The following is a 12,787-nucleotide window of genomic DNA, read 5'->3' as shown; positions in this document are numbered from 1 at the left end:
TAAAGGGCACAAAGTTTTATTCACTAATGAAAGTCAAACATGTTTTTTTCCACTGTTCTCATATACATTTGGATAATTTTGAAATCAATCCTGTATCTTTTACTGGGACTTTCTTTCATATAGGGCTCTTTTAGGGAGTTTACCTACGGGCATAGATTTATCTTATCTCAAGTCATAACACAATCATGAAGTCAAAGTAGAACTTGGTGAGTGAAACAAACTCTCTGGGGCTTTGTTGTTTTGTCCGTTTGCAGGATGCAGATGCAGTTTCACATGTGTTTTTCAGAGAACCCAGAAGGAACTACCACCATGTTTGGTGAAGTACACAACTTATAAACACATCTTAAATGATTTGTAAACAGACACAACGTTTACTAACTGATAGAAAAATCTTCGATGGTGATTTTATGTTTAGTCATTTATTTACTAGTACTTTACCTTAAACAAAGTGTCTCCAAGACAGTTTAGAAACGATTTATTCTTTAATCTTCTTCTGTAAATCCCCAAAACATTTTATTTATTACTGTAAATCAGTAATGACTTGGTCTCCCACCACAATTATTTTAAACTTTACATCTGGTCATTGAAGTACATTTGGCCTGCAACTTTTATGTATGAAAACATTGTACAGATCATGCACAATTTGGTCAGTGGCTCGGACTCGTTAGTGAGAAAGTAAAGTTTCAATCCTCATATGCACATATCTTAAACAAAGTAATCCATGTAGTTCTCTGTGATTCATACATTCAAACTTTCCATTCCCTTGCAGTGCAGAGAACAATCAAATGATATACGGAGGATTCTGTGTTTTGTATTTAGAAGACTTAGTTAATAATAACGGTAGGAGCCACAAAATATTCTAAAAGAAATTGTAAAATGTTTATGCTACAGCTTGATTTACGACATGACCAATGTTTTTACTTTCCCAAATAGCACCTCCTTTACGAGAGCACACTGTAAACTCACTGGATATTCAGTAGCTTAGGATGCACCTTACTTTAAAAAGGAAATTCAAGGTCTGGTGATAATTTATAATTTTGTTATTGTCTGCAACTTCCTGGTAAGGACTTTAAACAACAATACAATGATTGATAAAGTTGAACTTGTGTATACAACACCTCATCTAGCTTCCTCTCGGCTGCAGATTGCTGTGCCTGAGTACAATCACCATCTCAAACAAAGGGGTTTTGATTCTTAAATGGTCCCTAATAAATATAAAAATGTACTCCCGTTTGAGAAAGGTTAACAAAAAACTTCAGTGTCCTAGAGGCTGACGATATTGACCGACAGCATAGTCCATTGCGGGTTTTGGTCATTTTAGACAATGACAATATCAAAAGCTTTAATATTTTAAGATAAATGTTAACTGTGTCCTTATCTCAATTATAAATCATGGTTTTCAATGCTTATTATGTGAATTTTACTTTCAGATGAAAGCATCCATGTTTAAAATTAGTACCCAAATGCTATTTGGATAAGACCACCCATCATAATAATGCTGTTATTATTTATATTACATTTATTACAATGAGGAATGAGTAATACATTACATATGATTGTAATATAATATCATGTTATATTATCCTCACAAATCAATAGTTTTCTGTACAAAAAATGTATTTTCTGGCGACTGCAGAATAAACAACTGCACTGTAAGGTCTGAGCATCTCACCAAAGTGGCTTATAAGAATGTTGGCTTTGGTGAATCATGCGCCAGCTTTCTTATGTGTGTTTTTAATTCAGTAGTTAATCATTTCTACCACACTCATCATTTGATCCGTCTCTGTGATGTGGTCCAACATGGCCGCCTCCATCAGAGTGGCTTCAGGTGGTGCTCTGATCCTCTGTCACACGGTTGGAACAGTAGTCCTTGATACCTGGAGGAAAGAGGAGAGGAGGGTGGTTTTGATTAACTTGATGTTCTGGGTATATCAATCAAAATCAAAGTCACTGATTCATCAACTTTGATCTCTGGCTGTTAGAAAGTTATCACATTTCCATTCCTCCTTCTTCCCCTTTTAGTCGCTTCCCACTTTATAGTGATCACTTCTTCTTTCATGTTATTAAATCAGGAATTACAACATCAAGTAACCCATCCAGTCATCAAAAATAACAAAGGACTTAGCTGGAACCCGTGCGTCTCACTTCCTTTCTTTAGAATACAAACAAATCTTTAATATGATGCAAACACGGACGTCAGAGATTTTGTGTATGTGTGTTGTTTTAATGGACGATTGCACACTCACTCTGCACGATATTCAGGTAGACCTTAGCAGCAGGAGAGTCGGGTACTTCGTTCAGGAAAGACTTGCCCTCATCGCAGCTTCGGGCTATCCTCGGGTCGAGAGGGACTTTTCCTAACAACGGCAGATCTAAATCCAAACACATTTTCTCTGCACCCCCGCTGGTGGGAGGGAAAATCTGCGATGTGTTCTACAAAAGAGTGGACAAAGAAAATCAAAGTTATTAATGCATATGCAGCTTCTATTGCGCCTAAGTTACATACAATATGTGCTTATTTGACATGCTGAGCTCAGGGATAGAAAAGTGGTAATGTCAAAGACATCAATTAAAATCCATTTGTGTGTTTTCCTACATCAATAATGAAATGTATGGTTTTCTACATATGGTGGAATTAGGAGAGCAGTAACACCAACATTGCTGTTACCTGATAGGGAACATAGGACACAATGTATCGTGTTTCAAACCACTTTTTAGTTCACAATGTGATAAACACAGATACAAATGCTAGATCTTAATCAAAGTAACATATACAATAAAAGTTATGATGAATGAGTAGGAAAAGTTTGGAAAGGATGACTTGAATTATTGAATGGGTTGTGTGTGAACAATTTAACCCTGCCTTTTCCACTATCCTCACAAGAGACTGCAATGAAACCTGTAATCATGGTAACTGTACACAAAATAAATGGTTACTTACAGCTGTTGCCCTAATATGCATGACATCGTAATTTTTGGTCAGTAGTATGAGTCAAGAACAAGTAACACTGCATTTCCCATAATGCAACTCAAAAGCATGTCTAAGTCAAATTGGAGAACCATGAAGACTTCACTATGGGAGGGGAAATCAGTCCCGTCTTGTCACATCAAGTGCATTTCAATAAATATAATTTAATATTATCAATAGGATTACATTTTCTGTAGAAAAGAGGCTGGTCTAGAGGTGTCTCACCACGAATACTATCTCAGGGGTACAAATACTGAGAAGAAAAATGAATCAGACATTAAGGCTCAAAGAAACACACAGATCTTTGTTGATGTTTGTGTTAACAAGGTGCACTGAATGTATTTGAGACACTGGAGGCTCATTCTGTGATTCTTTTTAACAGTCTGTGGGTCGACTGAGAACTGCATGAAAGCGCCGGCTTGTGTTTTGACATAATTCAGACAGCAAGGGAAGCATTTAAACTTCCTGATAGCACTTGCATTAATGCACAGGAATAATAATTATAAAGCTTTCAAGGTCCCCTATTGTACTAATTTTCAACAATATATTATAGGTCTTAGATATATAGAAACCATGTCTCTGAAGTGTTTGGCTCCAAACACCAAACAGATCATTGCAGAATTACCCATAATCCCCTCTGTTTCAGCCCTGTTTCCAAAGTGCTGATTCTCTGTCTGTTACTTCAGATGAAAATAAGGAGCCCCTCCCCACGCCCCTCTGAGAGACATTTGGTTACAAATAACACAATGGTGCTCTAGGAGGAGATTCAGGTGATAAGGTGGGGGGGTTACCTTGGTTGCTGATTGGCTAATGGTTACACAAGCCAAAAAAACGTTATGACATAAAGTGGCCAAAATCTGATCAGCTCATTTTCAGACAGGTTTTTATATAAATGGATCAGGTCAAAAAGAGAGGGGGTCTTTTTTCCACAGAGGGGACACATGTTGATGTAGAAGAGACTTTGCATAATAGGTGACCTTGAATGCTTTTACTACTCCTAACTGGTTTGGCTGTAGCAGATGAAGTGACAATGTGGTCAAGATGGTCTCCTCCACTGTTCCTCTTTGCTGTGTGCATCCTGCAAAACTGTCGAGACATCTGCTTTTTGATATGATTCTAGGCTGCCTTCATAGATTTGGTCTGACCAACTGTTTGCGTCACTGTGTTTTCGCATCCGTCAGTGACCTTGCACGAAGGGCAGACGAAGCCACTCATGTTCTCCACCACTCCGATGATCGGCAGCTTGACTTTCTGACAGAACCGGATCTCCTTCCGCACATCCTGCAACGATACCTCCTACAGAGAGAAAGGGAGAGCAGAGGGGATACAGTGAGAGGAGAAAAACAAAGTCACTGGTGAAAGTGAACATTATTTCCCCTTCCCTCACAATTGCTATTATGTATGACAACAAAAGCAGTTGGCTGCACTAGATAAAATGGACAGCTCTCAAGTTTAATGTGCCAAAAACCAGTTTACATTGATACTTGAAGTACGCTACACAGGTTCTGTGTTAGGGTAATTCCCACGTTGTGTGCGGCCACGTTTGGTTAAGTGAGAGCTGAAGGAATGAGGAAGTGATTCTCCTGCTGTCTGACCTCATGCGTCCAGGCCTTACTTAAGTAGCAGGAAGCGATGGTCTCTTTCACCAAGTAAAGTAAAACTTGATTTTAGTTGTTGACACATTTTAACAAGAAAACAAATGTACTGCGACAAATATTCTACAGGGATAAGACAACAACATCTGTTACGACATACAGCCAGCAACTCATTCTACTGACAGTACAGACTGTTAGTGTTAGTGGCCGGCTCTGTTGCGATTGGTCAACCGCTCAGAGATGTGCCACATACAATATCACGTACAATTAGTGCTGAGTACCTGGACTCACATTCAGGTTCAGGTCCGGACTCAAGTCCAGAGGTTCAGGTTCAGGTCCGGACTTATAAGTCCGGACCTGAACCCATGGCTTGTGTCAAGTTGTATGAGTAACTAAAGTGAACTTATTGTGAGCTAATTATCAATTGAAAATTAACTCATAATCAACTCAAATTCAAACTCGTCAGGTTTATTGTGCTCCCTTCCAACTTGTGTCTACATTTCTCTACAAAGTACAAATGTAAAAAAAAAACTTTTTGCCACTTAGTCTACAAATGACTTATGACAGCAACTACAGTGAACTACTACAAAGTTCAAACGTTTATTTCATTTACCAAACTAAAGTAACCAAACAGTCCCTGAGCTGACTGAGCCTAAATCCCTAAAACGTTGCTGAAAGGTAGAGTGTAGAGTAGACTATACGCATTACACTGTTACACACCTACTATACAGTATAGGCTACACTGTAGTGGCTGTACAGTCAGAGTGTACTGTACTGTCTGTACACCATGTATTTTCTACAACTCTACATTATACAGTACATACTACATACATAGTGATGTACAAACATACTGTTAGAAATTAAAATCAATGTTGATATGGTGTAATTTTGAATTAAATACACTATTTAATTTAAATCAGTTTTATTCTGAAAAAACCGGAAGTTCACACTATTAACTTTTATTCTGAAAATTATTCACTTCCGGTTAGCATTAGCATGTGGCGAAATGCTACGTTATCAAACCGTGAATCAAAGGTGAAATGACATGTGATGTTGTACACTGAGCACACTGGGATTAGCACTCATTTATTGACGCTGAATAACGTTTATCAGGGAATGTTTAAATGACCACAGAAACCAGAATAGACGTAAGTGCTAGTTTTTTTGCGAGTCCAAGTACCGGTTCCCGACGTTCCGGTTTTAACCGGACTTGAACCGAAACTTTTTACAAGTCCAGTACCGGTTCGGCGTACCGGTACGCAGCACTACGTACAATGTATTGGAGTGCTAGCCAATAGAAGCACAGGTGTTACATAGTGATGCCACTGTGTTAAAAGAAGTAAACAAAGGAGGCCAATGGAGGCGTTTCAGGTGTGTGGTGGTCAGTGGAAACTACCTCTGCGTGAACTTTGGCCTTTCATAAAAGGCCTCTTTAACACAGAAACATGTGACTACTTTTTTTAGCATGCTTACAAGAAAGCAAATAATTAATAATAGCCAACTCCTAACATTAGCTTCCATTTGATAAACAAAGTGACAATATCCACCAATGGCTGCAATAAAGGTCCCCTGTGCGATTCCATTGAAGTCTTTATTACAATTGGCTCTGGGGCTTAGAAACACTTAGTAACTATATAAAGCATTCATACAAGTTCAATGTTTATCTGTGTGCTAAAGATTGGATTGCTTATGGTTACTATGGCATCAGCCTTGTTGGTGCCTGGTTAGTTCACACCCCCATCTAATGTTTAAAGGAATGGTATGCTCATGACACTCATTTTTAAATAATTATCATCCGATAAAACAGACCAGTCTCTGCCAGTCTTTCTTTTTTTTTTTTAATCCGATGACATTATCAGTGATTTTAAACTGATTATATACCGAAATAACATCAACACTGTGGGCGCCGCCATTTTCCGGACGTGACGTAAACCATGCGTTTGGTTTTCGAGGACACGTTGATCTCCATGTTATTTACTGTAGTTTCTCTCTTCAAATATGCCTCACTGTATCGCGAAATATTGCCACAATTCGGATAGGAACAATCCACGGAATGCTCGGTTCCATCTGTTGCCAAAAGGTAAGCATAAGAAGTACATTCGGAGGCAGTGGCTAGCGAAATGTGGCCGGCCCGAACCGAGAGATTCACAGGCTCATGTATGCAGCGAACATTTCAAATTTCCGGACGACTACTCTGAGAGTATGATCAAACATAACATGGGATTTATGGAACAACCATTACTTAATGGAGATGCAGTACCATCGGTCTTTCTGATGTCATCACCGACCAGGACACCAGTTCGGCCAGTAGAGAAATCGCCCTCTGCAAGTGTGAAGCGACGGAGGAGCAGAAGTAGTGCTCGGAGTAAGAATAAGGTATGTTATAGCGCATTTCCATTGCAGCGGCTAGCCCCGTTTTAACGTCCTTTAGCGTCCAGGCCAGGACAGTTTTTGGTGGCCTTTCCATATAGCGTAGGACCGGCTAGTGTGTATTTCCCCCCAGTTTTTTCCGGCCCCATAACATCGTGATTCTATGGCCAGGGACAATGAAGCTGAGTATGCTAAACTAGAGAGGGAATCGCTAGCAAGGGTGGTACTACATGCATACATATAGTATCTTATATCATCTTCCTATTATACACACATGCATTTCCAAACATTTGGACTACCTATGTTGCAAATGTATTATCTTTTCAATTTACACACGGCATCTATTGCACGTCTGTCCGTCCTGGGAGAGGGATCCCTCCTCTGTTGCTCTCCCTGAGGTTTCTCCCATGTTCCCTTTAAACTGGGGGTTTTCTTCGGAAGTTTTTCCTTGTACGATGTGAGGGTCTACGGACAGAGGGTGTCGTATTGTCATACTGATAAAACATCAAAACTTCTTCCTCTGCTGACGAGTCCGAACTCAAATATTCAGCCATGTTTCCGTGTGTTGACAAAGTGAACGCATGGATGACGTCACGACCATCACGTGACTACTGAAAATGGCAAAAATGGCGGCGGCCAGACGGAATATAAAGGTTTTGATAAAAAAGAGCTATAAAATCATTATTTACCGGGGAATATCGCTGATTTCTTCAGGGTATGGTTTAAACATAATGTTTCACTAAATACTGAAGTTTTGATTAATTATCTAATGAGTGGACCATTCCTTTAAGGTGTGTATCCCTGGCATACAACCAAGCCAGAAGTATTTGTGTGACCCGGTGAACTTCCAGTCAGAGTATAAAACCTTAAGTCACCTATCTTTTATCTAAAGATAGGTAAAGATACACATTTTGTTGGCCCCGTTTACAAGTCCCAGTATTACTTTCGATATCGCTTGCTATATTAAGCCCTCTTGTATTCATGTAGTTGGTGACAGACACAACAGTAATGGAGGGTTTTTCCAGAGCCGATCAAATGAGATCACACCCTTCACCTGAAACACTTACTGTACAGGTAGATTGCATAATGGCCTGCTGAGGTAACTCCTCGGTTCTTCTATTTCAGGTGTCTTGCTTTGTGATTGCTAAATATTTGCAAATTCTAGCTAAAAGTTCTGTTTTAAAAGACATTTAAGAAATATATAATGTTCACTGCAAACGGCACTTTGTCTAGAAAAATACCAGTGTTACATTGCTGGAAATAACTCAATATAGTTGGATCACAAAAAGGCTATTAGTCTCTCCCTGGAGAATAGCACTAAGATGCATCATGCAAAGCGTCTGTGGTAAAGTCGCGTTTTGCGTAATGAGTATCTTGTTCTCTGTCTTTTAATAGCACTGAGGCTTTAAGTGTCACTATCAATACATGTATTACTCAGTAGAGTTTCTTGAAAATTACCGGCTGAATGAACAACTCAAGTTTGTTGAAGTTAATTCTAGGAAATGTCGGAACTAATCAGGTGTAGTGAAAGCAGACGACATTTGAGGGTGGAATTTCCCTTTAAGCTGCCTTCACATGACCGGCCAGACATGACATGTCTACAGCAATATCTCAAATCATCCATTGCTGTCCTTTTGATGCGCTAACAACCAGATAACAGCTGTTTAAAGTGGCACAAAATAGCATGAAAGCAAACCAATGAGCTGTTTTAAGCACTGCACCCACAATTATTTGCAAAGCTAATTACGTATCATATGAAGGCAGCTTTTACAGTTAAACTATTATTAATGTTAAGAGGGTTCCCACAGCTTCTTCAACACCAGGTCCAAGGACTCTGATATTTCCATAACACTAAATTCAAGGAGCTAACACGGAAAGTTGGGCGACATGAATCCTATTTGGATTGCAGATGTTAAACCTGCATCTTTCAACTTCAAAAGGGCAAAGCTATACTTTCACCTTCAAAGCTTTATTTCAGCTTTTGGCATATATAGTGCATACAAAAATAAAAATAACGCTGACTAGACAAAAACTAAATAAAAAGAAACCTTGAAAACGAGAATGAATAAGAAATAAACACCCAGAGTTTGAACTCGATTAACTTAGGAGTTGCAATACTGACAGACTTGGCATTTTGTGTTTTTACAAGCGGGACATAACATATTTACATTAAGTTAATAAAAATCAACAGAACTTCGATATCTATTTGGGAATTCTAGCACTTTGACTCACCTTTCAATGTCTATGTTCAAAAATGTTTAAAGGCCTTTCTTTTTTTCCCTTAAAAATGTCAAAGATCGTAGGAACCATGGGTAGCTTAGATGTGTTAGCATGTGCTCTACCTGTGGTGTGGTGATGATCACAGCTCCATCGATGTGGGTGGAGCTCAGGTACTGAACGATTGACAGGTGTTCGTCAGAGGTGCCGGGGGGCGTGTCCACGATGAGGTAATCCAGCTCCCCCCAGTCAACATCCCTCAAGAACTGCTTGATCATCCCTGATGTCAGACAAACAACCCACCGGTTATACTGGTGTGACCTTTGGAAAATATTTAGACACATTTGAGACGTACACACAAACACTAATACCGTTCTTCTTGGGTCCTCTCCAGATCACAGCATCATCAGGGCTGCTGAGCAGGAAGCCAATAGACATGACGGCCAGGTTGTCTTCCACGTACTGCAACATACAGTACACACAATGATCAATTATGGAGTAAAAACAAAATGTAAACAAGGGTGAAATCTCCCTTGGAAGACAATTTAAATCCTTTTTGAATTATTACATTTTTAATACCCTTCTTTTTTGGAATGTTATACATCTGAAAGCCCAAGATAGAAAGATAAATACACAATTTAACATCATTTCAGACAAGGACTTATGTTTGCCATGCATTACTATTTATCCGTAGTAGAATTGTGTTATGAATTATTGAGGGCTAGTTTATTTTGTTTGGCTTAATGTTGGTTGCATGGATGACATTGCTGTCTCACTTCTGTACTTGTTTGTTAATTAAATGATTTATTTGTTTAGGTTCGTTGTGTTTATGTGTATATAGTGAGTATATGTGTGTTTGAATGTGTGTGTGGACCCCAGGAAGGGAAGCCAATGCTCTTGCTAGTACTGATGGGCATTCTCATGACGACAAAAAGATAAAGAGAATGTGCATTCAGGAAATATGCAACATTTGTGAAAGATTTAAACAATACAGCAACATTGTTTGAATAAACTCACCACAGGAGACCAGCCTGAGCCACTCTGATGAACCTGTGAACAAAAGAACAGATGTTATACTTACGCTGAAGTAAAATGTTAACATAATTCAAGTCAAAGCAGAAATGACAGGGTCTTTCATAGCATTTATGTGTGTGTTTCTGCTAAGATGTCTACCCTCAACTCACCTGTTCTCCCTCTAAGCCCATGATCCTAGGAATGGACGGACCGCAGATATCTACATCCAGCAGGGCCACCTGAAAACAGAGAGCAGAATAAACATTTTAAGAAAGAATTTTATAAAATTATTGGAGCAGTAAAGGTCTGCCTCTATCATGAACCTTATGACATTTCACCTCTGTTAACCCAAGTCTACAGTGACCTCTAGTGGCATTTAGTGGACTTGAGAAAACAGAAATCTCGAACCTTAAAAAGTGTAAGTATCATACAATGACCCTCAAAGAAAAAGAGAACTCTATTAAGAGTCAAAAGTTTGGTTGGTTGGTATTTTGAGATCTCATTGTATTGTTAACTACCAGGATGTTTGCTCTGTGGCTTGCACAGTAAATAAAGCAAACATATTTACCTCTTTTGTGTTGTCACTTGCCAGGGCGTGAGCCAGGTGAGCACTGAAGGTACTCTTCCCCACTCCTCCTTTTCCAGACAGCACGAGAATAATGTGTTTGACCGTCGCCATCTTGGCTCCAATCTCTGCTATGGCTGGAGATAAAAGGAAGGAGAAGACTCTTTATACACTGAAATATTGATTGTTTCAATTTAAATCATAAAACTCATGTATACAATATTGAGATGTGTTCTTACCGGGGTCGGGGGCCTTGGTGGCTCCAGAAGCACACGCTTTCTGGTTGGGACAGCCATCACATGACGACGTCTTTCCTGCCTGCTCACTCGCTGTGCCCGGGCAGTCTGAGGGATGAAACACATCAGTTATCAGCAGGTCGTCTTTATCAGATCACCTTAAATGTATCAGAACCTAATACATGTTTTGGAAGCTGAAGTTAAAGTCAAGTATATGGTTCAATTTATTTTTTAAAACTCTTTAACCCCTGCCTGCTTATACGAGTGTCATTTCAAGCTTGGATAAAACCAACAGGAGTCAAGTAAAGAAGCCATAGTTTAAAAAAAACATCAACTATAAGCACATTTTTGGGAATTATGCATAACATGTTGCACAATGGGTTTGTTTTTAAATAGTTCACTCAGTGTAAAAAAGCTTCAAAAGACATGCATGCCATTTTAACAACATTCAAAATAATTAAATGGAGAATAAAAAGGAATATTAGATGTACGGAATATCCAATACCTTACTGGGATAAAGAATACATCATTTTATTATATAATTATACCATTTTACATTGCAGAACATGGTTAAATGGGTAATGTTATCACTGATTGTGGAGGTTGAGAACTGTGTCACGATGACTCAGCAACCTTGTCGATAGTGTTGACAGCTAAGAAAATACATTCAGTATTGTTTAAGTAGCACTATGTATTAATGATATATTGTTCAGGCAACAATTATCACATTCTGCAAAGGCATTCATCTGCTGGGTACTGACACTTGGCAACACCCGAGTGAGTGCGTCATTAAACATCGTGGCTTAACAAGAGATTAAAGTTGAATTGTCTCGTAAAGAAGACAGCAGTACCAGTCCACATGAATATTTAATATAAATGTAGCTTATCGATACACTATCGGGGAAATGGCGAGTGGGCTACTGTGTTGTCAAAAGAGACGTGTTTAGCACTAAAAGTGAAACGCTCTTCAAACCCATCTCGACCTTATAGTCACGGCAATGTTACATAAAGCTGACCAACACAATAGTGCACAAATAAGAAATAATTCAAGTTTAAAACTCACGCTGCGGTGCATCATCTGGTACGTCGGCCATCATTACACGTGTGTCCTCCGGTTAAAGTCTTCCCCCTTCGAAGGTTCCGAGTACGCACAACACGACCGTGCAGTATGTACATGCCTTTTTATAATATAATCAATGTGCGAGCCGTCAGGGCCCTCAAGGTCCTCTGTGAGGGCCTAAGATATTCTAAGAAATAATATTTGAAAACATAAAAAATATTTAAAAAATAAAATGTTTTATATGTTTTTTGTTGTTACATTTTTCATTAGTTTTACCAAAATAACTTGATTTAATTTTATTTAAAATAATATTTCCAAAGAAATAAATTCGAATCTGCCTGTTCAGTTTCTGTTGGAATGTGAAGGGTTACATCAATCAATCAATCAATCAATCAATCAATCAATCAATCAATCAATCAATCAATCAATCAATCAATCAATGTTTTATGTTTATTTATATAGCCCAATATCACAAATGAAATGTTACATTTGTCTCAGTGGTCTTCACAGTGTGTACAGAATATCAGTATGACAATACGACACCCTCTGTCCTTAGACCCTCACATCGTACAAGGAAAAACTTCCGAAGAAAACCCAGTTTAAAGGGAAAAATGGGAGAAACCTCAGGGAGAGCAACAGAAGAGGGATCCCTCTCCCAGGACGGACAGACGTGCAATAGATGCCGTGTGTAAATTGAAAAGATAATATATTTGCAACATAGGTTACATGCCGTCTCTGCGAGTTACTGTGAAGACGGGAGAG

At 38.8% G+C, this 12,787-nt stretch overlaps 1 protein-coding gene across 1 annotated transcript; it reads right to left on the bottom strand.

Annotated features, from left to right (window-relative positions):
- Positions 1 to 12,126, bottom strand: nubp1 (nucleotide binding protein 1 (MinD homolog, E. coli)). The gene is made up of 10 exons (XM_034089563.1): positions 12,029 to 12,126; positions 10,969 to 11,073; positions 10,733 to 10,866; positions 10,335 to 10,403; positions 10,168 to 10,200; positions 9,522 to 9,612; positions 9,276 to 9,430; positions 4,154 to 4,264; positions 2,247 to 2,433; positions 1 to 1,877 (listed from the first exon to the last, which is right to left on the bottom strand). The coding sequence occupies exons 1-10, from the start codon at positions 12,060 to 12,062 to the stop codon at positions 1,825 to 1,827; spliced, it is 972 nt and encodes a 323-aa protein (XP_033945454.1). The 5' UTR covers positions 12,063 to 12,126; the 3' UTR covers positions 1 to 1,824.
- Positions 12,127 to 12,787: the final 661 nt, after the last annotated feature.

The sequence above is a fragment of the Pseudochaenichthys georgianus genome, chromosome 8 (genome assembly GCF_902827115.2).
Source record: "Pseudochaenichthys georgianus chromosome 8, fPseGeo1.2, whole genome shotgun sequence".
Taxonomy (NCBI): Eukaryota; Metazoa; Chordata; class Actinopteri; order Perciformes; family Channichthyidae; genus Pseudochaenichthys; species Pseudochaenichthys georgianus.
The sequence above is the reverse complement of the archived record's forward strand: the minus strand, read 5'-3'. Positions and strand labels throughout refer to the sequence as shown.

Excerpts from the sequence above, each read along its gene's own strand:
- nubp1 (XM_034089563.1), bottom strand. The coding sequence starts at position 12,062 with ATGATGGCCGACGTACCAGATGATGCACCGCAGC. Across the intron at positions 11,074-12,028 it reads ACCAGATGATGCACCGCAGC|ACTGCCCGGGCACAGCGAGT; the intron begins GTGAGTTTTAAA and ends TTCATCCCTCAG. Across the intron at positions 4,265-9,275 it reads TGATCATCACCACACCACAG|GAGGTATCGTTGCAGGATGT; the intron begins GTAGAGCACATG and ends TTCTCTCTGTAG.